Here is a 25,706-nt window from a genome sequence, read left to right as displayed (position 1 = left end):
CTTTTCCCTCTCTTCCCTCTTTCTCGTCTTTTTTGTCCCCTTCCCTAATCCCCCAGTGTAGGGTAGCCAACAGGATGTCTTTCTGGTTAACCTCCCTGCCTTCTCCCTTTTGTTGCTTCCTCCTCCTCCTTATTCGAAGTTTCGAGCATGAAGGCTACACTATAGTGCATGCACTATCCATCATTCACGTGGTGGCTGAACGACCGTAGCTCCACAGTTGACTCTAGTAAATATTTTAGTACGCCCTATGGTCGTCGTCTTATGGTCATCTTCGAGTGTTGAGAACGCCGGTAAGAATTAAAAGGCGCCATTCTTGTGGTCTCAAGTGTGATTCCTTGTAAACACGCACTCGTGTCGCCCACTCCGAAGCGGTGACGTACTACAATGAAAGCTACATTCGCAGCGGTGCTGTTTATAACCGTATTCTTCGGCTACGCGTATCTCTCGAAATCGCTGAACTGTTTCCACTGTCGCACTCTTTCTGCACACTATAATACAGCTATCTCGTAATCGTACTTAAGGCTCATATCCTCCTTTTCGCTCGCATATTCCCAATCATTAGTATTTCCAATGTGGTTGTGGCGTTACGAGGTTGTCTTGTAAAGTGATACGGTAAGCAAAAAAAAAAGAAAGAAACCATACATGTCCACCACGGTTTTTAATGTCACAAACTTTCGTCATCCATTGGCACCACACATTTTACGACATGGTCATGATTTCATTACTTCTATGTTTTTACCCGCCTTAGCGAGAGGAATTTTAAGGCCCTTATACAGCAGCTAATCACAAGCATTGTCCACATCTCTAGTCCAATGAACTGGCGCTCTTTGGCCATCAATTGGCCCTTGCGCCAAAAAAACACAAAATATTAAAAGCAAAAAAAGAAATAGTTTCCCTGTTCCTTCATGCTTCTCTCTCTCCCCTGTTTCCTCATTTTCTTCCTTTTTGCTTTGTGGCATTATTTTCCTTATATGAAGCGCTCACGGGAGTCGTATTACGTAGCGTTTCGCGGCTGTTATAGCGTTAGTTTGCGCAGTGAATTCTCATTTAGTAAAAAGCGCGCCCGAGAATTCCAATAATGCGAACTCTCAGTTTAAGAACTTTCGTATTACGCTTATCTTTTACGAGTCCCAACTCATGGACGGCTTGTTTGCGTCCTTCTCGGAGCTGCGTCCAATTACCTAAGTGAACAAAGAAAAAAAGATTGGCTGTAAACAGTCGGCTCAAACAGTCGGCCTCTCTAGAGTCTTCAAATATACGCTGCAGACAAAGTGAAGCGAAAAGTGAAAGAGTGCCCCGAATGCGCACCAGGCCCGCGAGCTTTGTTTGCCTATAGCGTTATCGAATCGTAAACAACCAACCTGCGCCAGCCAATGAGCGGCGAGTAGCAGACAATGACAACACACACACAAAACTTTCTTCACACTCTATGATGTGGGAATCGGCGCAGCCGTACACAGATGTCTGGAAAAAAACAACATAAGCAAGCAGGTCGACGTGTAGACGGCGCATGAGAGTCCGAGCAAGGTGGTGCAGCCTACAGGGCAGGGATAGGCAGGCCCTGGGGAGAAACCGGTGCTCTAGGGAGCAAAATAATGCGACGCATAAAGAGACAACCAAAGGATGGTTGCGAATATATTGATCAAGCCGGCGGGGCACACTGCGATGGACAGAGTTCGAGAACTGGGGCGGCAAGCCCGGCAAAAGGATCGCCTTTGTTCCAAGCTCACGCTACAACTCTGGTTATCGAGACAGCGCCTCTAGGTTTTTTCGTGCTCAACGAATGCGCAGAGATCAACGGCATGAAAACCCACTCATTCTTTTTTTTTTTTGGTTCTGTTCTTGTTACCGCCAGCCCAGAGATGATCATAGATAGAATGAGCAAAAAAATAATAGTGAACTGTACGACCCACTCATTCCCTCTATAAAACTATCAAAGTGCTAACTTTCTTTGGTTTTGTTTGGAGGCATTTGAAGCAGCTGGTTTCGACAGAACAAAATCTAGGAAATGAAAAACTTTATCGCTATATTCAGTAAGCCTGCGAGCGCTTTTTATTTCATATATTTAGAGTCTTTCGCTTCCCCTTTCTTGCTTTTCGACTCCGTTCCGTTCTTTTTTTTCTGCTTTTTTTTGTTCATAGGCGATCTGCTCAGTTCTACCATCTTATACTGTCAAACACAGTGTCGAACCGCTTGCCGAGAAGTTGCAGCAAAACGCGTGTGATCCGAAACAAAATGGTGACGTTTCATTTCGCCAATCTTCGTGAACTGTTCACACGGTCGTCGAACAAGTAACGACGCGGAACATTCCAGAATTTGGCGTTAAAAAAAAAAGAGTAATAGGGGAGAATACCGCAGTGGTCTGCGAGGATTCGCAGCACTGTAAAAAAAATGAAAGCAGTTCAGTGAAAGAGAGCAACTGCGCAGTGCTGGTGAAGCGCGCTCAAAGTTCTCTGCAAACTCTACTCAGCCAGAGCTGCAACAGAGTCGTGTTTCCTGTTCGGTTTTTTGATATTTCTTATTTCGCATGCATTGGAGAAGCGTCGCAGAGACCCATTCAGTCATTTCCAAACAATTCCAAGCAAAACGAAAAAAGAAAAAGAGAGAGAGAGAGGGGGGGGGGGGGGGCGTCCGCTCGGAAGCGAACGCTTCTTTAGTTGGACGGTCGCGCAGAATGAAGGAGACTTCTTTAGATGTGCGCCAGTGGAGCTTAATACGATGCAGTGCGCCCGAGTTTAACTCCCGTAATCTCCGAATTCAGCAACGTACACTTAGGATGAAACATCAATGAGCTGTTTAAGTTTACTTATATTTTTTGTACAATATGACTCTAGCATATCGGCGCTTAAATGAACGCTTAAATGTGATAGATGTTGAATTTTATTTGGCGCATCAGTTCGTACTTGGTTTGCTGAAATATAGGCAAGTTTAATTATTGTGGCAGCTTATAAAAAGTTGCTTTAGAAAAGTAAATGCGTCAAGCGTTCCGTGCTCGGATATGCATTCTGAGGCACCAAACTAATCACTTTATTAATTAAAAAAGAAGGATAGAAAGGATATTTGATAAGTCGACCTTAATTGGGTTAGAGACAACCCCATACAGTGAATCAGTGAAAAGGGAACAATAACATGGCAATTTAAGTTACTATATTGCTTGTATGAACCTTGTTACTTTAATGACTCCGAGGCAGCAACCGCGAAGTAGGACTCGCTCCTATAAAACACTTAGATGTCTTGAAATTGTGTTCGCACTCTCTTATGATAATGATAAACATCAGATAATAGCCCTATCGTCGAGCTTCTGATTACAAGCCTATATCAACAGCATTCAATAAGAACAGGCATTGTTTTCCGGCCGTTCGATTTTCAGTGGTGCCACACTTCTAAGCCAACTTGGAGCTTAAGGACTCTCCTTGGACCGGAGCTTGAACTTACTGGAAGTTTTATCGTCAAGCAAGTGAACAGCGCTTTGACTGCTTTGGGTTTTGAAATGAGCGTCGGCTAATAAAAGCGAGTGCAGCCGAAAGTACGTATAATTTTCTATTCGTCTGGCTCGTTCATTCATTTGGCATTATTTCATCTGTCTTATGGGAACGCTTTTCACTTTTGCATAGTACCGCCACTGCACACCCGTCAGCCCATGTACTGACAATTTTGTCCTCTCTTTCCCTTCTTTTTCCTTTCTCTCATCTTTTTAATCCCCTTTCTCATTCCCTCTAGCGTAGGGTAGCAAACCAGGCCTGGTTAACCCTCCTGCCTCCTCTCTTGTTGTTCTTCCTTCCTTCGTATTATATAAACGTATGTTTCTTGTTTACTGGGTACTTTTTTTATGAATTACGCCGTCAAATTGACTCCAGCCATAGTTTATAGAGAAAGCCCAACGTTTCGAGACTGATTCCTTCCCTTCCTCGGCGAGTAAGTGTGCTGGTCATGAAAGCATCGGCGTGTCTTGTCCTCTACTTCGTTTTGTCTGCATTCTTGTGGAATTCCTGCAGTATCCTTAATAGGTTAATGTGTGGTTCAATGCGCCGGCCCGCTTACTTTAGTAATACAGTGGATTGGGCTAGGTGGTACTGGTTCCTTATTAGTTTACCGGTACTGGCACACGGGGCATCACACAGTAGGCACTCAATGTGGTGCACAGACATGCACGCGTTTGTTAAACTAAAAGGTGAAGGGGAGTACCATGTGATAGTGTAGTTTACAGGAACATTTTCGAGCACAAAAGCGGTGTAATATTTTACAAAAATCTAAATATGTACACTGCAGCCAGCATCTACTTTTCGTGGCAGGCACAGATTCAACAAAAGATAGACATTTAAATCGGCTTCTCAAATGCCGTTTGTATCAACTCCTTTTCAAAGGGTATGATGCAGTTAAAGCGTTCAAGTACAATCATTATTTAAAAATTGACTCCATGCATAACGGAACACAGAAAGGAGACATGCTCATACAAGCTCAAATAGATGCGCAAACCATCAATGAAAGCGCTCTTAAACAAAGCAATGCATGCAAATTTGGAATATAAATTTTTTTTGTTTTTCTCCCTGTGTGAGCGCTTATTCCCCAGATGATTCGTACTCTGCCGTCCGCTTCCCTCTTTTCTCTTCATTAAATATCATCTCCGAAAGGAAAAACGCGCACCAATAGGGACAGCCTGCATGACATTAACAATGGTGTGTTTCGCCAATCAGAAGCGCTTCTCTCGAACGAAATGATTCGTTAATTCCTCCCTTAGTTCTTAAGGCTAAAAACCACCTTCGTGTCTAAGGTGGAGGCACACATCAGTATGCAAATTTACTCCTGCGTCGTCGTTATAAGATAAAAAAAAAAGCCGCAAGATGCAAATTAACTTCGCTTTGTACTTCGAAAGGTAACGACCCCCCTCGGTCAACCATTAATACAACGGTCCGTACGAACTGCGAAAACTGCGGAAAACAAAGCCGTATGTGACCAAAATGAACTGCACTGATTTTGTTTCCATCTCCTTTGCGCTGGAGGAGGATAAACGGGGAGGGGGGCGCTGTTTGTTCTTGGCCCGCGTTGCGAAGACGTCCTTATTTTTATGGAGTGCGCCTGCCGAGAAAACTCCTTAGGCGCCACTAAATGAACTATGTAGTGTTACTGTTTATCACAAACACACGTCTATACTTAGATTGCAGGTTGTTCTGCATGTTTCTAATTAGAGTGCCTCGAATCTTCCAGGGAATTTCATGTTTGCTCGTTACAGACCATACTCGTTAAAGCTTGGCCGCTATGTGTTAGCGTCATCATCGATCGGGCTAAGCGCATTAGATGCTGCATGGCGCAATGAAACAGTTACTATAGAAATAAATAAGGAAAGAGGAAAGGAAATAAAGAAGGAGGTAGGGAAGAAAAAGGGAGGAAGGAAGGGAGGTAAGAAGGGGGGAAGACGCTACTGCTGTTTTCTAACGAGTGTTTTATCGAGAGTGTTTAAAACTTGTTACAATTAAGTATACAGAAAACCTGGGAAATCTAAGCAGTCCTTTAAATAAGCAAGATCGAAACAACCCACACAATGGAAAAATCGGAACGTATTACTCTAGCAGGGGGAAGAGGCACTTCATTGGATGCGACACTGCCTCTGCGCAAAGCTAGATTGCACATAATTAAAGTTACGTGCCTTGTAGAAATAGGCTAACTCGTGCACAGTCGAAGCGATTGACACCACGTGCTGCTGCACATCATATTTCACTGCTACTCCCATTTCTATAAACCACGACGATAGGCCGCTGATATATTATGTCACAGGGACGCCATAGTACATTATAAATTACCTTCAGAGATGCGCCCAAGTACGACAACAAACGCAAAGTAATCAGTTATCACATCTACGAACACATATTGGACGGGCTCTTTTCTTTTTACGTCCTACTACAACGATGCATATACGCAAAAATGGTGATGTCAACCCAGTACATTTCAAATGGCTTAAGCATGATAACACACTCCCTCTTAGTATAAAAAATTAACGCCATATCCCCAAAGTGAATGGTGTTAGAGGAGCCTGCTCGGAGTTGCACCGGGCATTCCTTGTCGAGTCCATTGGCGAGTCCTATGTAGAGCCAGCAGTGGTCAGTTTCAGTTTCCAATGGGCATTACGGCTCTTCGAGTGCGTGCTTTGGGGTACGTGCAAGGAGGTTTAAAAATTGGGTAACATGCTACCACAGCAACTGAGGTATGCTGAGACTTTACGGTAGGTCGCCAAATACCAAGGAAATGGTGAACGCCCTGGACGATAATAAATGATAAACGCGCGTTGAATACTAGATCTTGCTTTAGCGTCCTGCGTCTAGTCAAGCCAATCCAAGCCTAGTCGACGGCCGCGGCTCATGTTGCGAAGGAAGAAGGTGCTACAGTGCTCTGACCAGGGCTGAGACACTGCGCGTTACCACACTGAGCATTAGCTCACCGAGTGGCACTGAGCCTTAACACATTGAGCGTCACCACACTGGGCGTTAACCCTGAGCGTTTCCGCAGCTACTGCGCTGAGGCAGCAGACATGTGGATGCACTTGAATTATGAACGCGCAATCAGGACGTCGCAGCGTCTTGGAGCCGCTTTTTCCGCCCGCTAGGCTGTGTGCCGCGACTCGAAGTTTCAGTCGTGGTTCCCCAAAGAAGCGGCCCGTGTTGCACGGTTTTATTCGGGACGACGCGAAGTGGGGTCCGCGAATGTGCGAAACATTCACTGCACGAAACATTCACTGCACGCTGCACTGGACGTATTCAAAGGGCGCGTTTCTCCGCCGGCGACCGTTCACCGTATAAAGTGCGAGAACAGTTGTCGATGTGATTCATTCGTTACTCGGCCCCCTTTTATTCGGTCCGGCGAGAAGTGGCATCAAAGCATTTTCTCGCTCGGCCGTGAAAAGGAATCGAGCTGCTGTTCTCGAGCCGAGAGCTCTCGCTCCACGAGTGCTTTTCACGGAATTTCTTTTTTTGATGCCTTTACCAAAACACTCGAAATCTTTAAGGGTTATTGATACTTCCAGCAAAATATGTAGACACTTTCAAAGAGTGTGATGGTGGTAGCAGTCAAAAAATGTATCAGTTCTGTTTCCCTAGAGCGCAGCTGCCCGTCAGCCTTTCTTATGCAATAGCGCTATCTCGGCCGTTCGGGACAACGTTTACACGTGCAACGTCAGAATCCTGTAATTTTGATGTGAGTTTACGTTAACCCACGAAAGTAACTCGAGCGCACTCTTCCCAATTCGTTAATACTATACCGATGACAACAATCATCATCATCCGCCTGACTACGTCCACTGCAGGACAAAGGCCTCTCCCATGCTCCGCCAGTCAACTATAGGTCCAGTGCTTGCTACTGCCAATTTACACCCGCAAACTTCTTAATTTCATCTGCCCACCTAACCTTCTGTCTCCCCCTAACCCACTTGCCTTCTCTAAGAATACATAAATCTAGGACAGCAATCAGTAATTGTTAATTGGTGGTTTGATCGTGTTAGGAGCATACTATATGAGTACCCTCCTTACAACTAATCCAATGGTCAGGACACAGATTACGCAGTTTTTTTTTCGATCACAAATCCTTCCAGGCAGGCCTCAAGAAAGCATCACACATTTCCCCTCGCAGGCAACCATGGTGGTATGCGAAAACGTGGTCGATGATGGCTCTGGCTGCCAACTCGCGTTGCCTCGTCGCTTCGGGATCGGGAGCGGCCGCTTGACGCTGTCGTTGCCCTTCAACTTTCCGAGCCCGGAGTTCTGGGTCAGCCTTATAACGCTGATGTTCCACTTTGGCGTGCCGAGCCAGTATTGCTTCCGTAGAAGTTTCCTGGCAACGTTGACGTTTGGATTCCCTGGCCCCAAGTTTGGGGTCCGCTCGCCGACGCTGACGTTTACGTTCTGCTTCCCGAACCTCCCTCTGCTCCGCGGTGGTGTCACTGCCGCTGTAACTAGCGACGACGTTGACGTTGTTCCTGGCGTTCCGTAAACCGTTGCAAAGAGACAGGATGACGCAAACACAGCGAACGCGTGTTTTGAACTGCGCCGTTACAATTGCACCGTCCACAGACGTACCCTTAAATAGAGAGGGAGGGAGAGTTGTACGCAATGATTTGCTGCGCCGCACCTGTGGTAGAGAGAGGGATATGGGAGGAGGAAAGCGCACACCTGCGTAGGAAAGGAGAATCGGGGAGAGTTGCGCATGTGCAGTATGGGTGCGGACGTCGCAGAACGGATACTGCCCCGAGCACAAGATGTTCTCGCATCTCAAAGACGTAAGCGAACTTTCTCCAATAATCTATGCCATGCCGTTTCGCGGTCCTCACTATTTTGCCAGATTCGCTACCGCGAGAACCAGAGTCAAACAGCGTCGTGCCGCTCGACCAATGACGTCAAACGTGACGTTTATACGCAAATCAAGTGACTCTTCTGCACGTGACGGCGACTCGTAATACCACAGTGGTACCACTGTGCCGCTCTTCGGGTTACAAAAACACGCGGCGGAACCAGACGACTTGCGGTCCGATATTGTGTTTCAATCGCTCAGTAATGTATCAATGGGTGCCTACTATGCATTCGGATAATGCTACACTTTCAAGTCTATGCGAACCTGACGAGGTACACGAATACTATGCACAGATATATATGGTCGGGGTTTGTTACGAAGCTCACAACATCGTCCATCTCTTGCGTTTTCGGCGGCGCATTGATTCGAACAGCTCGACAGCCGAACCACTGACACCTCCCATGCGCCAAGCATCAAAGACCTCCCTTCTAAAGACTTCCTAGCCACTCCGATTCCAAAACACTCCCATCACGTTGCGTTTTCCTGTAATGGCCGTATCCCCGAAAGTGAAGAATCGCGAAGAGTGCTCTGTTGCTTCGCACCGTCACCACTCTGGCGAGCGCGTAGCTTGCGGGTGCATATTTTACGCTCCTCCGAGTGCTTTTCTGTGAGTGGGCATACATAAAGTGCGCGGTCATTTTTCTCCGCGTCCAGTCCTTCCCTCGCCCTTATTGCCAAGGTTTCTGACAGCTCACAGAGACGCGCAACGTTCGTGAATAATATGCGCCCTAATCAGCCCTCTCTTCCCCTTGCTCCTCTTTTATCGTTGTTTTCTTTCGGGCAGAATCTAATAACCGCGCGGCATCTTCGTGACAAAGACAAGTGTTTACCACGTGCAGTATACCCTTAGACTCGCGAAGCTTGGCTCCTATGTGTTTTCCCTTGACGTGTGAAGTCCACTCACGTGACTCATTTAAGAGGGGTTGCCCAGATAAGCATTGTATAAAGCCTGCTACTCAACGTATAGACTCAGAAAACTTTGTCTCTCCTTTTACACACGTGGTTCTCACGTGTATAACACTCCCTTTAGAGATGCACGTTGACTCTCTTTAAGAGAGTCGTGGGACGAACGACTCTCCTAAAGAGCGTCAACGTGCCTCTCTAAAGGGAGTGCGGCACACATTTTATTCTCACATGTACAAAACAGGAGCCAAAGAACTCCTTTTTTCTCTATTAGAGTGTAAAATGACCGTAGAAGGGGAAGAGTACACTGTTTAGCTTACAATTAACCGCAAGTGCAAACAGTAGGACACAAAGCATTTATCCTGTTAATATATAGCCAAGTATAGAATAACCTTTTCGCTAAATTCTGACTACAGTTTGAAAATCGTAACTATTATTTTTACATGTGTTAATCACACCTGTGGCGCTCCCTGTAGAGAGGCTTGCTGACTCTCTTTAGGAGACTAGTGGCACGCCCAACTGTCCGAAAGGGAGTCAGTGCACGACTCTCCTAAATAGAGTCAGCGACTTTTTAGGAGATTTGTGCACTAACTTCTTCTTTTTTTTTTAAAGTTGGGCGTGCCACTACCTCCTAAAGAGAGTACGTGTGCCTATTTAAAGTAAGTGCTACACATGTGACTCGCACGTATAAAAGGAGGATCAAAGGACACCTTTCTTAGAGCCCCGTGGTGGTGGTCTAGTGGCTAAGGTACTCGGCTGCTGACCGCGGGGTCGAATCCCAGCTGCTGCAACTGTAAGGCCCGTGTGGTCAGATTTCGGCTCATGTTAAAGAACCCCAGGTGGTCGAAATTTTGGGAGCCCTGCTCTACGGCATCTCTCACAATCATATGATGGTTTTGGGACGGTAAACCCCACATATTATCATCATCATCATCACCTCTCTTACAGTAAAATAACTACAAATTTCAGAAAGATGGGCTTGCAATCTATGTTCTGACTACCAGAACAGCATGGCCGTACTCTTTCTTTCTTGCTAAACGCTGGTAAAGGTAAAAATAAGAATAAAGGTGAAGTCACTATTAATGTTTGCAATGTGCATAACCCATAAATACATTGGATCTAGTTTGGAAGGCTTACTCTTCAATGTTGTAGGCCCGTGTGCTCAGATTTGGGCGCACGGTAAAGAACCCCAGGTGGTTGAAATTTCCGGACCCTTCCAATACGGCGTCTCTCATAATCAAATGGCGGTTTTGGGACGTTAAACCCCACATATCATATCAAATTTAGAGAGCCTATGCATGACCGGCCAAATGACCAGTCGTGTAAGCTCTCTATTTTCCCACTCAAAAGTGTACCGGTCGAAAGGTACGCAGCGTTACAAAGAGAGTCCCCTCAGTTAGGAACTTTGTCTTTTATAGGATCACCATATATTGTGTGGCACAACGAAACGACGGGACACACAAAGATGCACACACAACAAAGCGCTACATGTAGTGCTCCGTTGTGTCTTTCCTGTGTGCCGTTGATTCGTTGCGCTGTCTAATCTGCACCGATGCTATGTTAACACGCCCAATATTAAACACGCCCGATAGCTTCTAGTTCTACGTAAAAAGAACTGTAGCTTTAACAACGTCAAACGATAGAATTTATAATGCACTACAAATTGTGAGATCACCTTTGAAAAACTGCAGATATTCCCTCAAGCAAAACGGATCTGATGGTCATGCAGGTCATGAGGGTGATTGTGTGCACTGCGCAATGGTCATATTTTCAGTTGCAGCATGCTTAAGTGAAGCGACTTCTATGATTGACCTCGTTTTCTTCGCATTGCGCTGCCTTATACGCCGGCCCGTGAGGGAGACGTGTATTTGACAGAGTTCGCCTGTTCCCCACGCAGTGTGCACCTTCATCTACAACAGCTCCGAGGTGTCCAACGGCACCTTCTCCACGCCCAACTACCCGGGCGTCTACCCGCGGGACACCGAGTGCCACTACCTCTTCTACGGCAAGAGCAACGAGAAGATATACATCGAGTTCGCCTACTTTGACGTCGAAGGCGTGCCACCGTACGTACTCGCGCAACTGCGTCGCATCCGCAGCGGAGTCTATACTTACCTACAGCTCGCTCATCTTATAATCTCCAAGTGTTAGAAAAATTGAATACAACAAATTACTATTTCCCGAGCTTATAATGATAGATCCTTCATTAATGGTTCTAACAGTGGGCGTTACCACTTTGAAACGATATGTACACAATTGCGTACACCACTTGTACAAATTACAGGGCTGCTTCAGAAAAACTTCATAATGGTCCAGTTAAATAGACAAGATCAACGTTTATCGCGCAAGCTGTACAGAAAAGGGCTGAAGAGAGCGATGTGAAAGACGTACAAAACACATCAGCGTAAACTAAAAAAAAATGTTTAATACACAGCTCTTGCCCACATGTGGTCTTAATGTGTGTATCATGCTTATCTACGTAATAAGCACTTAGCTGGGGCCATTGTGTTTTCTGCGTATTCCATCGCTGTTTTGGCACATTTCGAGGAGTTTGCGCATGAAATGACGGGTGAGCGCTACGAAAAGCGGGTATGTGCCAGCATTTAGTATACTATTGTACAGTGTAGCATTGCTTAGCATAATACACAAAAATGGTAAGAAAGGAAACTGAGGAAAACTGAGGTGAAGGTGAGCAGGAAGGAAAAGAAACGAGACGGCAGTGTAAAAAAGTTAGAGGGATGTAGGAAGAAAGATCAACATTATTATGAACAAAATACGAAGAAAAAACTCAATCTCCCTTCGTCTAGTGGTGGTGTTTTTTTCTCTAGCTCTGCTGTTATCTCATATATCACAGGCATATACCTGCCTTAAATTTTTTCTATTTTTCGTGCTTATCATTGACTAGGGGCTAATAAAAGGCAAGATGCATGGAACTTTGCATTAATTGAACCTCCCGCGTAGTTAATTTGCCTTCATTTACCTTGATCTTGATGTGTATGGTTGCGTATATATGATCACTCCGCTGAAAGCACTAGAGTCGTTTGACGTGCTGCTTTCCACGAGCTGTGAATAAGTTATAATTTTTATTTGCTTGAAGTGGTCATAACTAAAACCGAGTTGCACTACATGTCAAGTCTGAAACTTGATTCAATTTATGCAAAACAGGGCGAGGGTGACTTTAATGTGAATAAATCATTATTACAATTTGATAAGGAGAAAGTTCAATTACAAATAAACTAATGTATAAAGGCATTATTTTTATTAAAGCAGGAGTATTGATTTGACGCATTCACAGTGATTTATTCACAGCTAGACTCTGAAAGGGTTCGCTGTTTTCGTTTAGCAGTCTTTCGATCTTGTAGGGTTCGCAGACACAAAGCTTCAAGATTCAATATTCTTTTTTTTTCTTATCCTTTTCTGTTGACGTACGTAGCACACACATGCTCCAAAGTGATGCTGCATTACTTGAGCTCGAAGGTGGCTTTTTAGTAGACAAATTGAGGTTTGAGAGCGACCGCCTGAGTAATATTTTGGTGAGTTTTTGTACAAGTGACTCTGGTGGAGGAAAATATTGAGGAGTGGGAGTTCGAATGCATTTGGTTGAAGAAAATTATTTGTTCAAGCCCCAAACACAAGATATATTTCTTGAGTCCACCAAAATACATTCAACTAGAACACACCACACCAGTGTGGTCTTCCCACCAGAAACAGCACACCAGGCTAATGTGCACACCAGGGCACAGCAGCGTGTTTTGGTGTATCAATTAGGTTACACCGGAATACATCAGACAGACTCTGGTGGGTTTTTCAACTGGGTAGGGTAAATGAGATATCAAATACAATTTAACACGAATAAGCTCAACTACACATAAACTAACATATTAAGGCATTATTTTTATTAAAATAGGAGTATTGATTTGATGCATTCATAAAAATTTCTTCACAGCAAGACTCTAAAACGGTTAGCTGTTTTCGTTTAGCAGTCTTTCTCGTGAGGTTCGCAGACACAAAGATTCAAGATGCAGTATTCTTGTCTTTCTTCTTAGCCTTTTCTGTCGATGCATGTAGCACACACATGCTCCAAAGTGATGCTGCATTGCTTGAGCTCGGACATGGCTTCTTATAGACAAATTGAGGTACACATGTCTGAGAGCGACCGGCTGAGTAATATTTTGGTGAGTTTTAGTACAAGTGAGTCTGGTTGAGGAAGATATTAAGAAGTGTAAAATAGATTGCATTTGGTTGAAGAAAAGTCTTAGTCCTAGCCCCAAACACAAAATATATTTCTTGAGTCCACCAGAACTCATCCCACCAGAACACGCCAGTCTGAGTCGGCGTTCCCGCCAGGACACATGACAGTGGTTCGGCATTATTACCAGGACACGCCACACTGATTCAACTTTCATACCAGAACACATTCCACCAAAACACACCAGAGTTGGTCGGTGTTCACACCAGAATACAGCACACCAGGCTAGTGTATTCACCAAAACACACCAGCGTGCTCTTGTGTATACACCAGGTCACACCAGAGCACACCAGACACACTTGGGTTTTTCAACTGGGCTGGATCTTATGTTGGCCGTAATGCAAGCGCCTCCCATTCAGAGCACAACTTCGGCGCCTTCTTTAAAAGAGCAGAGATGATGAATGCGTCATCGCAGGTGCCTCTCGGACACGGCGAGCGACTACGTGGAGTTCTCCAACTTCCGCACGGTGGACCGCAAGATCCCGCGCCACTGCGGCAACCTGCGACCGACAAAAATCGAGTCCGACGCCGACTTCTTTCGCGTCTCGTTCAAGTCCAACGACAAGTTTGACGGCACCGGATTCGAGGCCTTCTACCAGTTCAGAAACAACCCCGGTGCGTATCTCTTATTTTTCTTTTTATTGCTATAGCAATTTTATGGGCACTCTCAACGGGTCTTTTGACGTCGCCGTCATGTTCCGTATAAATTCCCAATTGGTAGCATTCCCTGTGCATTTCATGTTCAACTCGTGCGTGAAAGTGCGAGAGAGGGAGCGATAAACGTGGCTGAAGCAGAGATAAGACGAGCCGATCCATCTCCGCCGCACGGAGAGCTCACGTGATATCACGCAGCGTGCAAGAACTGCCCACGATGGCTGCTCTACAAAGAGTAAATGACCCGCCCGTCTAAAAAGAGCACGAAGGTATGTGAAGCCGTGTGTCACTCGAGCAGCGGCTGTGAGCTTTTCATTATGAGGGCCTGGTCTCGATCACTAGAGCACGCCCTATCTCGGCAGCCCTCACCAGACAGTTTATATATCCTTCTACGAGCTGCGCTGTTAATGCAAAGATACTGTGTGAAAACCACCATTTTCTCTGTAGAAGAAGAAGAACAAAACTTTATTAGCGAAAAAGACTTTGTTGCCACCAAAACATGGCAGTGCCACGTGGTCGGGCCCCTATTACAAGACACCGCTGGCTCTAACCATCCTTTCAGCTTTCCTGACCAGGCTCCGCTGGTCCTCAAGGGATGGGCTGGACAGCATTGCCTCCCACATCTCCCTGCTGTTGTCCTCTTCGTGTTCTTCGGTGTGTGCCGTACATTCCCACGTGCTGTGGTAGAGCGTCGGTGTGCTTCCATACCGCGGGCATATGTCTTTGTATGATGTTGGGTAGTACGTATGCAATCTGTGGATGTTTATGTATGTGTATGTTTGGAGTCGGCGTAACATCGCAGAATCCATGGCCGAAAGGTTCTTGTGTGGTGCTGGGCGATGTATCCGCGAATCTCTGTAGTATTGCAGGATCGCTTTGTAACTGGGATCGATGGGTGTCGGGTCCTCCACGGGGTCACCATCGGCAGCTCGGTAATTAGTGAAACCTCGAGCCACCCCATCTGCATAGAGGTTCTCCGTAACATCCTCGTGTCCCGGGGCCCAAGTGATTGTCTAGGTATAGAGTATGTCTAGGTGTCTGCTACTTTATGTCAGTATCCGGTGTTCCTTGGCGCCGATTTTCCCTTTCTGATAACTTCTACATGCAGCATAGAATCTGTGATGACAGTCAGCGCAGTGTTGCGCTCCATGCCTTCCCTTATAGCTAAGGCAATGGCAATCTTATCTGCTTGTATGACAGTTGCTTGGGAAATCAAAGCACAGGCTATGACCTTACCGCTTCTGTTTACCACAACCACTACCATATTTTTTTGCATTGGCCCAGTATGGCGAAGCATCCGTGAATCTCGAAATATTCGGGAACATTGTTGTTTTGTCGATATATGCCGCTCGAGCTTTTCTCCACCCTGCATGTAATGTCGGATCCATGTTTTGTGGTATTGGTGATACCCCATACTAATCTCTGATCTGGCATGGTAGTGCCTTGGTCCTTTAGTGTGTGTGCATACACCTTTCACGGCCGACTCTATGAAGAAGAGCTCTGCCTGCTGGAGTTTGCCCCAATCGAGTCCTCTGCGCTATGATTTGAGGCTCAGACAGCTCATCAAAGGCGTTGTGGAGGCCGGGGGATATAAGCTTCTCATTAGAAGTGTTACACGGCAATCTCAATACTTTCTTATATGCCATCCTCATAATTTGATCAGCCTTATCTTGTTCCCCCCCTATTCAGGGCATGGTAAGAGAGCGAGTACATCACTCTGCTGATTACCAGGCTTTTCACAAGTCTGAGGCTGTCATGCTCCCCCATCCCTCTCCTATTATGGGCCACGTGGGATATCATTCGATTAATCTGATTATCATCCGATTAAGACACCTGTTGTTCGATTGTAGTCACATTCCCAGCACTCTAAGTATTCTCCGCTCCGGAATAACCGTCACCTGAAGCCGGATCTCGAGTGCGAGTCCGGGATCTTCTCTTTGTTTCTTGTCTTTTGTAAGGCGAATCAGTTCCGACATCTCCGGCGAGCACTGTAATCCCCTTTCGTTTGTATATGCTTCTATTATATTGGCTGTCAATTGGAGCTCTTCCTCCATTTCGCCCAAGTTTCCCTTTGTTATCTTTATTGTTATATCATCCGCATATGGAGAATGTTGAGTGTCGGGAATTTCTAGGAGCTTTTTAGCCAGTCCAATCATGGCTATGTTGAATAGTGTAGGTGAAAAGACTGATCCTTGTGGTTTGCCTCTGATCGGAGGGTGGATGACGTTGGATTCATCGTATTCTACTTTGATGACAGCTGTTCTTTCGTTCAGGAAGCTTCGAACGTGCTGATACGTCCTAATACCACAGTTGGTCTCGGCTAAGCCGTCAAGAATCCCTATGTGGCTTACGTTGTCAAAGGCTCCTTTTATGTCAATGGCCATGACAATGTGTTCTCCTGGTTTGGTGACGTTGCTTAAAACTTATTCTTTTAAAAGCAGGAGAATATTCTGTGTTGAAAGATGTGGCCTGAAGCAAAAGATGGTGTCAGGCATGAGGTTATTTTCTTCAAGATGACGTTGTAGTCGAATGTTTACTATTTTTTCGAACACATTTCCTAGACATGATGTGAGAGATATGGGGCGAAAATTTTCCAAAGCCAATTTCTTCCCTGATTTTGGGATCATGATAGTAACAGCGTGTTTCCATTGATGTGGTATCATTTCTTTAACAAAATGATCATTTATGAAGCTCGTGAGGGCTGTGATAGATTCATCGTTCATGTTTCTGATCATGGCATTTGGTATTTGATCCGCCCCTGCCACTGTGTTCCGCTTTGTACAGGCGATTGCTTCTCGCACTTCTGCTTCCGTGAAGAGCTCGTCCATTCCTGGGTGTGGGTGGCCATTGTAGTCAACTTGGTACAGAGGTGTCGAAACTTTGTCACCGAAGCATTTGGTATAGACTGCATTGAGAAGTTGGTCTTTAGTGCCTGGTACGAGTGTAAATATCTCTTCAAGTTTTTCTGGCTTTCGCATCGTGTTTTGAGTGGGTCTATCATTGATCTAAGGATGCTCCACGCTTTCGCTCTTCCTAGTGTTCCCTGTAATGTACCACAGAAGCGTTCCCAGTGTGTTGTTGCAAGTTGATTAGCGTATTCTTCCGCCTCTTGTGTTGTGTTATGTTTTTTTTTATTTTTTTGAGCTTTCGCTTGCGTTTTTGCCGTTTGAATCACTTGGTCAAGCTTCTTCGTGCATCCCACAAATGTAGTAGGCAAGGGTTGACTTCAGGTGTTTTGTCCGTCCTGGTGACACTTTTGGTGTGTTACGCCATCCTCATGTATGGAGTGGTACGGCATCCTCATGTCTTCCGTCCAGAGCAGCCAGAGCGGCATCATCGGTGCGTTCGTTTCCTATGATGCCACAGTGACTTAGAAGCCACTGAAACGTCACGTGGTGCCCTTTCGTGTGTGATGTGTGAATAAGATTACGAATTTCATATACGAGCTGTTCGTACGGCCCACGACGCAGTGCTGTTTTCGCTGCCCTAATAGTGGTCATTCTTTTTCGGCGTTACAGATCCTTTCACAGTCCGACAAGTCTCCGCTGTGCAGAACAAGCAAAATGGTAAGTAACAGAGAACATCTGCCAATTGGTCGGGTTATTCCATGTTCGAGTACTTGCACCCTATTTTGCAACGCAGTCGGAGAGTTAATCACAGAGCTGGAAACTATTCTAATTTTACAATAAACTACTGCTTGACAGCTGTTTTGTTTTTATGCTTATCCTGAGCATCAGGTCAAGAGTGATTCCACGTAAGATCAAACAAAGCATGGCTGGTCAACCTCCTAATTTTTTTTTCAATAACTTTATACATTGTTGCTGGGTCAGTGCAAAGAAGATATCCGCAACTGGTTTCGCTGTAAATTGTTTGGAGGCACAGTAAATCAATAATGATGGAGAGTTGGAGCGCCATGCTTACCTAATCTGCTGCTTTTTTTCAAATTTGGCGATGAATTACACAAATGTTTTTAAAGCTACCAGTCTCAAATACATTTGGCTACATATAGGCTTACTGGCGCTTACGTTCAATTACATTTCGGTTGCCAACGTAGTGTGTATTTGTTTGCAAAATTCTCAAATTTGATCTAAAAACGTTTTTTTTTTGCCTAGTTTGCAGGTTTTCATTTCACAAAGCACCTATGGCAGAGTGGTGAAAACTCCGCATTTTTTTTCAACATGCCTATTTATAGAACTGCCAAAGCTTTTACTAATAGCACTTCTCAATAAAAAGATATAATCGGGCTAACTTCATGAAAAGAGCATGCAATGGAAACTTCTGACGACGATTAAAGAACATTTTTTTAGATTGTTATGTTTTTCCCACTTATTCTACTGCACATCAGCTTTCACAATCAACAAAAACATGTTGCATTATATGGTTTAGCTTGCAGTAACGGCCCGTCAGAAAATTCCCTTGCGCAAGGACTGGTGAAGTCTATTTGCTATGGTGTTGAGACTCTTATATATTTCTTTTTCAATGTAGTAGACGCTTATTATGATATGTGCATAATGAGTTACAGTGGCTATCGTTTGAGAAAAGTCACTGTCAAAACGAAGAGAATGTCCAGTCGTGGCCAATACGAGTTGCATGCATCAAGCTGGCTGCGCTCGAAATGGCGCCCACGCTGCAAATCAACACCTACGTAGAAAAAAAAAGGTGACTTAAATTCTCCTTTAGCAGTGCTTTCTGAACAAATTTAACGTTTGTTGGTGTCATTGTTCAGGCTTGGGGTCACTTTACCCACAGCCAGCGTGTGGCAAGTCATGTGTATACATTTTTTATCAAAAAATAACGTCAGAGGAAACGTAAACGTTAAAAAAATAGTTTCACACTTTTCACCATTGTTTTAATCAGAAAAGCAATAAGATTTGCGGAAAAGCGCTCCCTAATTACCAATAATTAGGTATGCAGATGAACAGTGAAGTGCACATCGCGAATAGCGTAATGCAATCAGGCCCTTTATATTTGTCGGTCGATGTTCGTCTTCCAGCACTTTTTGTTGCGTTTTTTTTTGCGTTTTCTTTATTGCAGTGAGTGGGTCAGCCTGACCAGATTATGCACTGCTTACAAACCAGATTATCAAATAGAAGCAAAGATGCAGTAATCTTTATCGTATTAAGAGGCGCAGACCTTAAGTATAGTGAGCGGCATGTAGCAGGAACCCCTGACGCTGTTCGTGTTTATAATGCAAACACTCCTTGACAAAGTTACCGCTCTCATCGCTGGTTACCGCTCTCAACGCAGTAGCTCCACTGTGCACGCAACTCTACTTTGGAAAGGACGCTTTCTTCATCATATCGACCCTTTTGCAAACTAGATTGAATGGGTGTCTATTGGAAACACTTCTTTTAAGGGAGTACTGGTTGGTTCCGACAGTCCGTTTTGTTTGCTCTACTTCTTCTGGCTCGTGGTAAGGAGAATTGGAATTTCGCATTTATTCAATGCCCACGCTTTGCTGAAGTTGTCGAAAAATATATAATTGAAGTGTTATTTTTGAAGGCATCAGTCGCATTGCACTTCTCCTTCAATATCATTTGCTTGGCCGAGTTGTAGTCGGATTTTTTTTATTTAGTGCACACACCAACCTAAATTGCCTGTTTATTAGTATGCTAACGTGACCGATAAGTCACCTGTTCGTGTCGGTAGTCTGTTGTAGCAGTTACACAAGAATGAACCTTAAAAACAATGACAAGGTTTCACCGTATTGTGTACAAGCATCATACAATTTACTGCAAATACGGAGCTTTAGTACATGTTAATTTTGGTGCTCAATGAGACTTCAAAGCACTGCCGAACGACAATGCAAAGAAGGCGGTTGCACGACAACATGCGGCATACTTCGTTTCTTTTCGTTTTTTTTTTCCGCAGGTTGATTCTCGCGTGCGCGAGTCACACACGAGAAAATGTATTGCATCAATCAGTTTGTTGATTCAAATGCTTCATCACGTCACTGTATTTCCCTTAAACCCTTTATATGCGCGTGCATATATAATTATGATCCGCGTTACGAATTTCCCCATGTTCTCTCTCTTTTCAGTGCACAGATCTTCGCCCGCAACCGCCCTGCTGTCTCTGGTTCTGCTGTGGCTTCTGGTAGCCGATCACTGAGGCGATCCAGGCGGGCCTCTCTCTTTCCGCTTTACTCAAAAAGCCGCTCACTCACCGAGTTCAAGTCATACCCTCATCTCTTTACGTTCTCGATGTGTTCTCACGGTCACCGAAAAAGTGTAAACGAAGCAACAAAAAACAAAGAAAGCACAAAGGCATCGACATACTTCACACCTCGCGCCTCACCGCACCTCCGTTGGTGCTCAGAGCTCGACTGTCTTCGTACGCAGAAGAGGATGAAGATCGTGCTGTGTGTGTGTGCGTGTGTGTGAGTGTATGTGTGTGTGTTCGACGTACCCACTGTGGTAAACGACGCTACAATTCAATGCGCACAGACTGTCGGTCATGAACTTCACGCCGATTTCACTCTACCCTCTCGACGTCTCCCTCACCTCGCATCCAACGTGAACTTCAAGTTCTTCTTTTCCTCCTATCAGTGCTTCTCCACTTATTATTCGTGTGCGGCAGGCACGAAGGGCCTCTTGAAGCTCGATGTCGTTTTTTTTTTTCCGCAGTTATGTGAGCGCTAGTTTATGTGCGCGTGTGTACCGTGCTCGTGTGTGCGTGTGTGGCAGATCATTGGACCGCACTGCTTCCTCACGAAAAAACAAAGAACTGTCATTGAAGAACCTCGATGAAGATGTTCGCAGCACGTCTTCATGGTGGCCGGAGAGGACTCAATGGTGGAAACATGGGGAAGTCGTGAGAAACAAAACTGAACAATACGAATGATGGTGCGTCATCCTGTGTATTATCTCTATCTCTATCTCGAAGAGCGAAATGACAGCAGCGTTATATAGGCGCGGTCACCGCGACGTATTGCACTGTTCCTGAAACGAGGACAGTGACCCCTTTCTGCGACATGACCCCTTTCTGCCACATGTCACTCATCCGACATCCCGTTCGAGTTTGCGTTGTTGTTTTCCTTTTCGCTTTTGTTGTTTCATTTTGTTACTTAGAATCTCCCCGACACTCGAAATGTAGAAGAAATGGGTTTGGACGGGGTTGTTGCGAGAAGCTGGGATAACCGCTGTTTGTTAAAGAACTGGATTGTAAATGGAAGAAAGCGCACCAGAGAAAGGCCGAAAGGTCGGTGGGAAAGTAGGATTTAGGAGCTTGCGTGAGTGAAGTGGCCGCTTGATGCACAGGACCGGATTGAACAGCTTTTTTATCGTTTCACTACGCACACGCTGTCCCCTAGTGGGAAAATTTTGAAACGTCGCGGTAGCGTCTCCGGACATTTTCTAGTCTCTGAGGCTGTTGTTCTACTCGTATTGCTTGTTCCAAATCACGCGCTAGGCTTTGCCTCCCGAAAATGGCAGCAGATGGCAGCACAGAAAAGTGAAAAAAGGTGGATTGGAGAAACGAGGTAGTTGGACACTGATCTGCATCGGGTCAGGCTGACGATAATGACGCTGATAGTGGAGATGATGAATAAGCACGACGTGATAAGAGGCCGTTCGTCAAAATATGAACGATGTTGTCTTCGAAAGGGGCCGCTTGCCCTTGCCCAGTCCACAATGAAAATCGAGCGAAGGGTGGCATGTTTTCGAGTGCGTTTAGCTGGTGTTGATGAAGATTTCAGTCTGCTCCCAGTTTGTGTCTGGCTACAGAATCTCATAAAGTCGTTCACGTTCTTGACACTAAAACAATGTGTTCATATAAATGTGTTGCGCACGTGGTAGTAGTTGAAATACTTTTTTTTCGTATGAGAACTATCTCCATCTGTGAGCAGGCCGAGGCGGCAAAGAAAATTGGTGCTGGTTTCCCAGTCAGAAAAAAAATGTACTAAGATTGGACCCGACACCAAGGCCCAATAACACTGGTCGTTGTGCTATATGGACTAACACTGGTGAATGGCAACGCGAGGATGAGTCATGCTCGAAGCACAGGATTTCCATATAAACTTACATTGATCGTTTGGTGTTCTTGTTCTAAAAGAAGTTGGCGCTTTCTTTGTTGCTAATCTCATGTCTAAACATGCGATTGCGATAGCACTTATATAAGCACTCTAGGCGCTATTTCACTGTGGCTGTTGGTGTGAGGTCCCGTTAAAGTCCAAAAGCTACAACATGAAACCGATCACCGTATACTCTATATGCGAGCTTTCGTTTATTTTTTCCTACGATTCAACTCTTACGCTACGCTCCTTGTAGTTCAGAGAACTACGATCACGCGCATGTGAGCATGGCAGCGTTTTCTCGAATAGAATCTATCGGGCGTGCAGTTTTGAAAAAAGTGTGAGCGTACATCAAGTTTTCTGTTATAAGTTGTTGAATTTGCAGCAGTAAGTTAGTCACAATGTCGTTACACTGACATGCTCTAAATCACGACTTCACTACCCTCTGTGACTACCGCACTTCAGTAGCGGTGATATAAAAAAAAAACAAATGCCGTGTATTAAAATTGACTTGCAGTTTCCCAGCTACACGGTGCACAAGTGGTGGGACCATGACTTCTGCACTGAAAACAACGTAGTAAAGTTTTTGTTGTTTTTGGCGACACTATCAGGCACAACGCCTGCATTTTTTTTTTAGTATGCGCTTGGATATTCGGGAACAATAATGCCTCACGTCACGCTCGGCCAGTGTCCTTACTTGGTTGCTGTAGTCAAACGACCGCGCCGAAAAGGTGTCGATCATCACCAGTTCCAATTGTATGCAGTAAGCTCATTGCTATTATTCAACGCTTCCTTTTGTGGCGACCACTCTCAGCTTTGCTTGCTAGCTTATTGCTGCCTTCTGATGAGTATTCGGGAAAGTTGGAGCGCAAAAATAAACATACACCTAGGTCGAGAAACGCCAGATAAGTGCGCCTTTTTTTGCTTTAATTTTCCCAATTTTCATATTCTCGCCAGAAATCAGGTTTGGTTGAACGATCTTTCGAAATGGTTTTCATTTCATATAGAACATTCACCATCTTTCAGACAGGCGCAGAACTGATATTCCACTGTTCTCGTTCTGGGGTTTGTGCTCAACACTCTCCTTGTTTAAAGAGATGGTTCTTTGTTTTTCTTTTTTTTTTTCCTAATAGGAGTTATACTGACATTTCTTAGCCTTGCTTTACAACTGAGTATATCCCCCCTCTTTCACATATTTTTCCACTTCCCTTTTTCTTCACACTGTAATTCTTATCAGAATCCGGCTTGTGAATTCACACGCTAAAGAAAAGACAAAACAGTCCGTTGACTTTTTCTTCTTTTATTTTTTGCTAGCGCTGACTGCCAACGTATAAGACCCTAATTGAAGAAACATGTGAACTCTCTTCGTGATTCTCTTTCGAGAGACTCGTTGACCCGAAATAGAGTCGGTCTATTTTTAAAAAGACTTGTATACGCCGCAAGTCAGGGCTCGCCAATCAGCGACACACAGATCGTTTTTGTTTTTTTAAGTGCAATGCACTTCCTTCTAGACAAAGAGCAGCCATATTCTTGTAGACCAAAGGCTCGTTCACATCTGCGACAAGCACTGCTCGCGCGACCAAGTTTGTCGCAACGCGACGACTGATTGCACATGCTCACGAATTGCCTTTTTTTTTTTTTTTGACCGCGAAGTGACTGCTTTGCCTCAGTCGCTCGCTGCTCCTTTTTTTTTTTCAGACGAGCGACTGCAGCCGCAAAACACTGAACCAATGACATGCGCAACAACACGAAGTCAACTTATTTTGCAGGGAAATAACAATGCAAACCACATGCGAGCAGGCGTTGGTTCTTTGCGGCGGCGACGGGTAAAAGATTGGTATAGACTCCGTATGCCTGTAAACAGTAGTAGGCGCCGTCGACATAACTGGAACGCTTGTAGCGACGTCGCGGCCCGCATAGCTCCACCCAGCTAAATGACGTCCGTAGAAGCTCGCCACCGCACTCTGTGATCACGTGACAACTATCACAGCTGCTGCCTTCGAGATCAGCGCGTTCGGGAGACTCCCGAGTGAACAAGCGAGGGGGCGCCCAGATGCGCCTGTGATTTCGGGAGCAAGGGAGCTCCCCGACGTTGTTTGCCTCCGAGATATTCGATGCACGAGAGACTCCACGACGCACTGTGCTCGAAGGCAGCCTCGCAGCTGCTGTGCGACATGTCACATGATCACAGAGGGCAGTGGCGAGCTTCAGCCTTGGCGGAGCCCGCGCGCTTAGACGTCGCTACAAGGTATTCAGTATGTCGACGGCGCTTACCGCTGTTTACAAACATGCAATAGGCCTAAAAGTCACACGTAGGTGTCAGCACCGGTCGCCTTGAGTGTTTATTTAGTCACTAGTCGGAAATGACAGTGCGACCGGTAGTGGTCGCAGCTGTGAATGAGCCTTAACTGTGTCATTTTACTGCTGCTATGTGTCCGTGTAGATGAGCACGATGGCATGCACCAGCCGCTCGACTTTCATGTGGCATTCGGTCTTTGAAGCGTCTCTGTATATACTCCTCTCTTGGATCGCGCGCACAAGCAAGCGGAAGCGATACCCATGTGTCATGTTGCTCGCGTTGTCTTATTGATCGGTTTGCACTCTGTAAATCCGTTGCGCGTTCTGATTTTGTCTACGCTGCTCTTCAAGAAAGTTGATGTGCACGGTAAGAGCATGATCAACACAAATGTAAGCACAAGAAGGTGTTAAGAGTGCAACGTTGTTTTTATTTTGTCTGATTCCATCGATGAACAATAAAAAGAATTAACACCTTGGGGCGTTGGATTATTGGTCGTGGGTGCATCGACTTTGTCTCCAAGGGATCGACGTAAATCGTCGGACAATGACCGTGAGAAGCGTGGTCATATTAGATAGTTTACTGTTGGTTGAAGTTTAATCTCATTTTAACGAAATTGTTTTTGGTTTCATCTAAAAAGGTATGAATATGGGCTTTAAATTTTTTGCTGTAGCACTTTTGAAACTTTGACTGAATTTAAGTAGAATTCCTTTTGGGCCAATTTTGAACCAAGAAAGGTAAGCCTTTAGCCTTTGAAAAACCTTCTATTCTTAGACTTTGTCTACTCCAATCCAATTTAATTAAAATTCATGTTGTTTCCATCTTTAACAAAATTATGAAACTTTGGGGGTGATTGTTCTTGGTTTTTCACAAACATGGATCTAATTTAATCTTAAACCAAAACGTAAACCTTCAGAACCTTCGATCTCTAGATTCTTTTGGTCCCACAATAAACCAAAGACGTAAGCTTTTAGAAGTCACCGATTTTTTTTAATTTTTTTCTATTTTGACCCAACTTCATTAAAGTTTGTTATAGGCCCCTTTTAAGCCATAACCAGTAAACTTCTATACTAAACAAATCTTCTATTTTTGAATTTTCGCAACTTTGATTCTATTTATTTGGTCTTTTGATGGTAAATTTTTTCGGCGAAATGTGTCCCAAAAGTGTGTATTTTTGTCCGTGAATTAAGCTATTGAGATTAATTAATTTTAGATAGAAACTATAGATATTTTGTGGTTAACAATGAAGTTTAAATAGT

The 25,706-nt window shown here is 44.8% G+C and overlaps 1 protein-coding gene across 1 annotated transcript in view; it reads left to right on the top strand.

The window, feature by feature from the left end:
- LOC119174849 (suppressor of lurcher protein 1) overlaps positions 1-20,669 on the top strand; it is a 36,692-nt gene extending 16,023 nt beyond the window's left edge. The window contains exons 4-7 of the mRNA XM_075885747.1: positions 11,135-11,303; positions 13,902-14,101; positions 17,659-17,706; positions 20,181-20,669. Of these exons, the coding sequence (XP_075741862.1) occupies positions 11,135-11,303; positions 13,902-14,101; positions 17,659-17,706; positions 20,181-20,251 (488 nt within the window). The 3' untranslated portion in view covers positions 20,252-20,669. The remainder of the gene's footprint in view (positions 1-11,134; positions 11,304-13,901; positions 14,102-17,658; positions 17,707-20,180) is intronic.
- Positions 20,670-25,706: the final 5,037 nt, after the last annotated feature.

Source organism: Rhipicephalus microplus, unplaced genomic scaffold (genome assembly GCF_043290135.1).
Source record: "Rhipicephalus microplus isolate Deutch F79 unplaced genomic scaffold, USDA_Rmic scaffold_283, whole genome shotgun sequence".
Classification (NCBI taxonomy): Eukaryota; Metazoa; Arthropoda; class Arachnida; order Ixodida; family Ixodidae; genus Rhipicephalus; species Rhipicephalus microplus.
The sequence above is the reverse complement of the archived record's forward strand: the minus strand, read 5'-3'. Positions and strand labels throughout refer to the sequence as shown.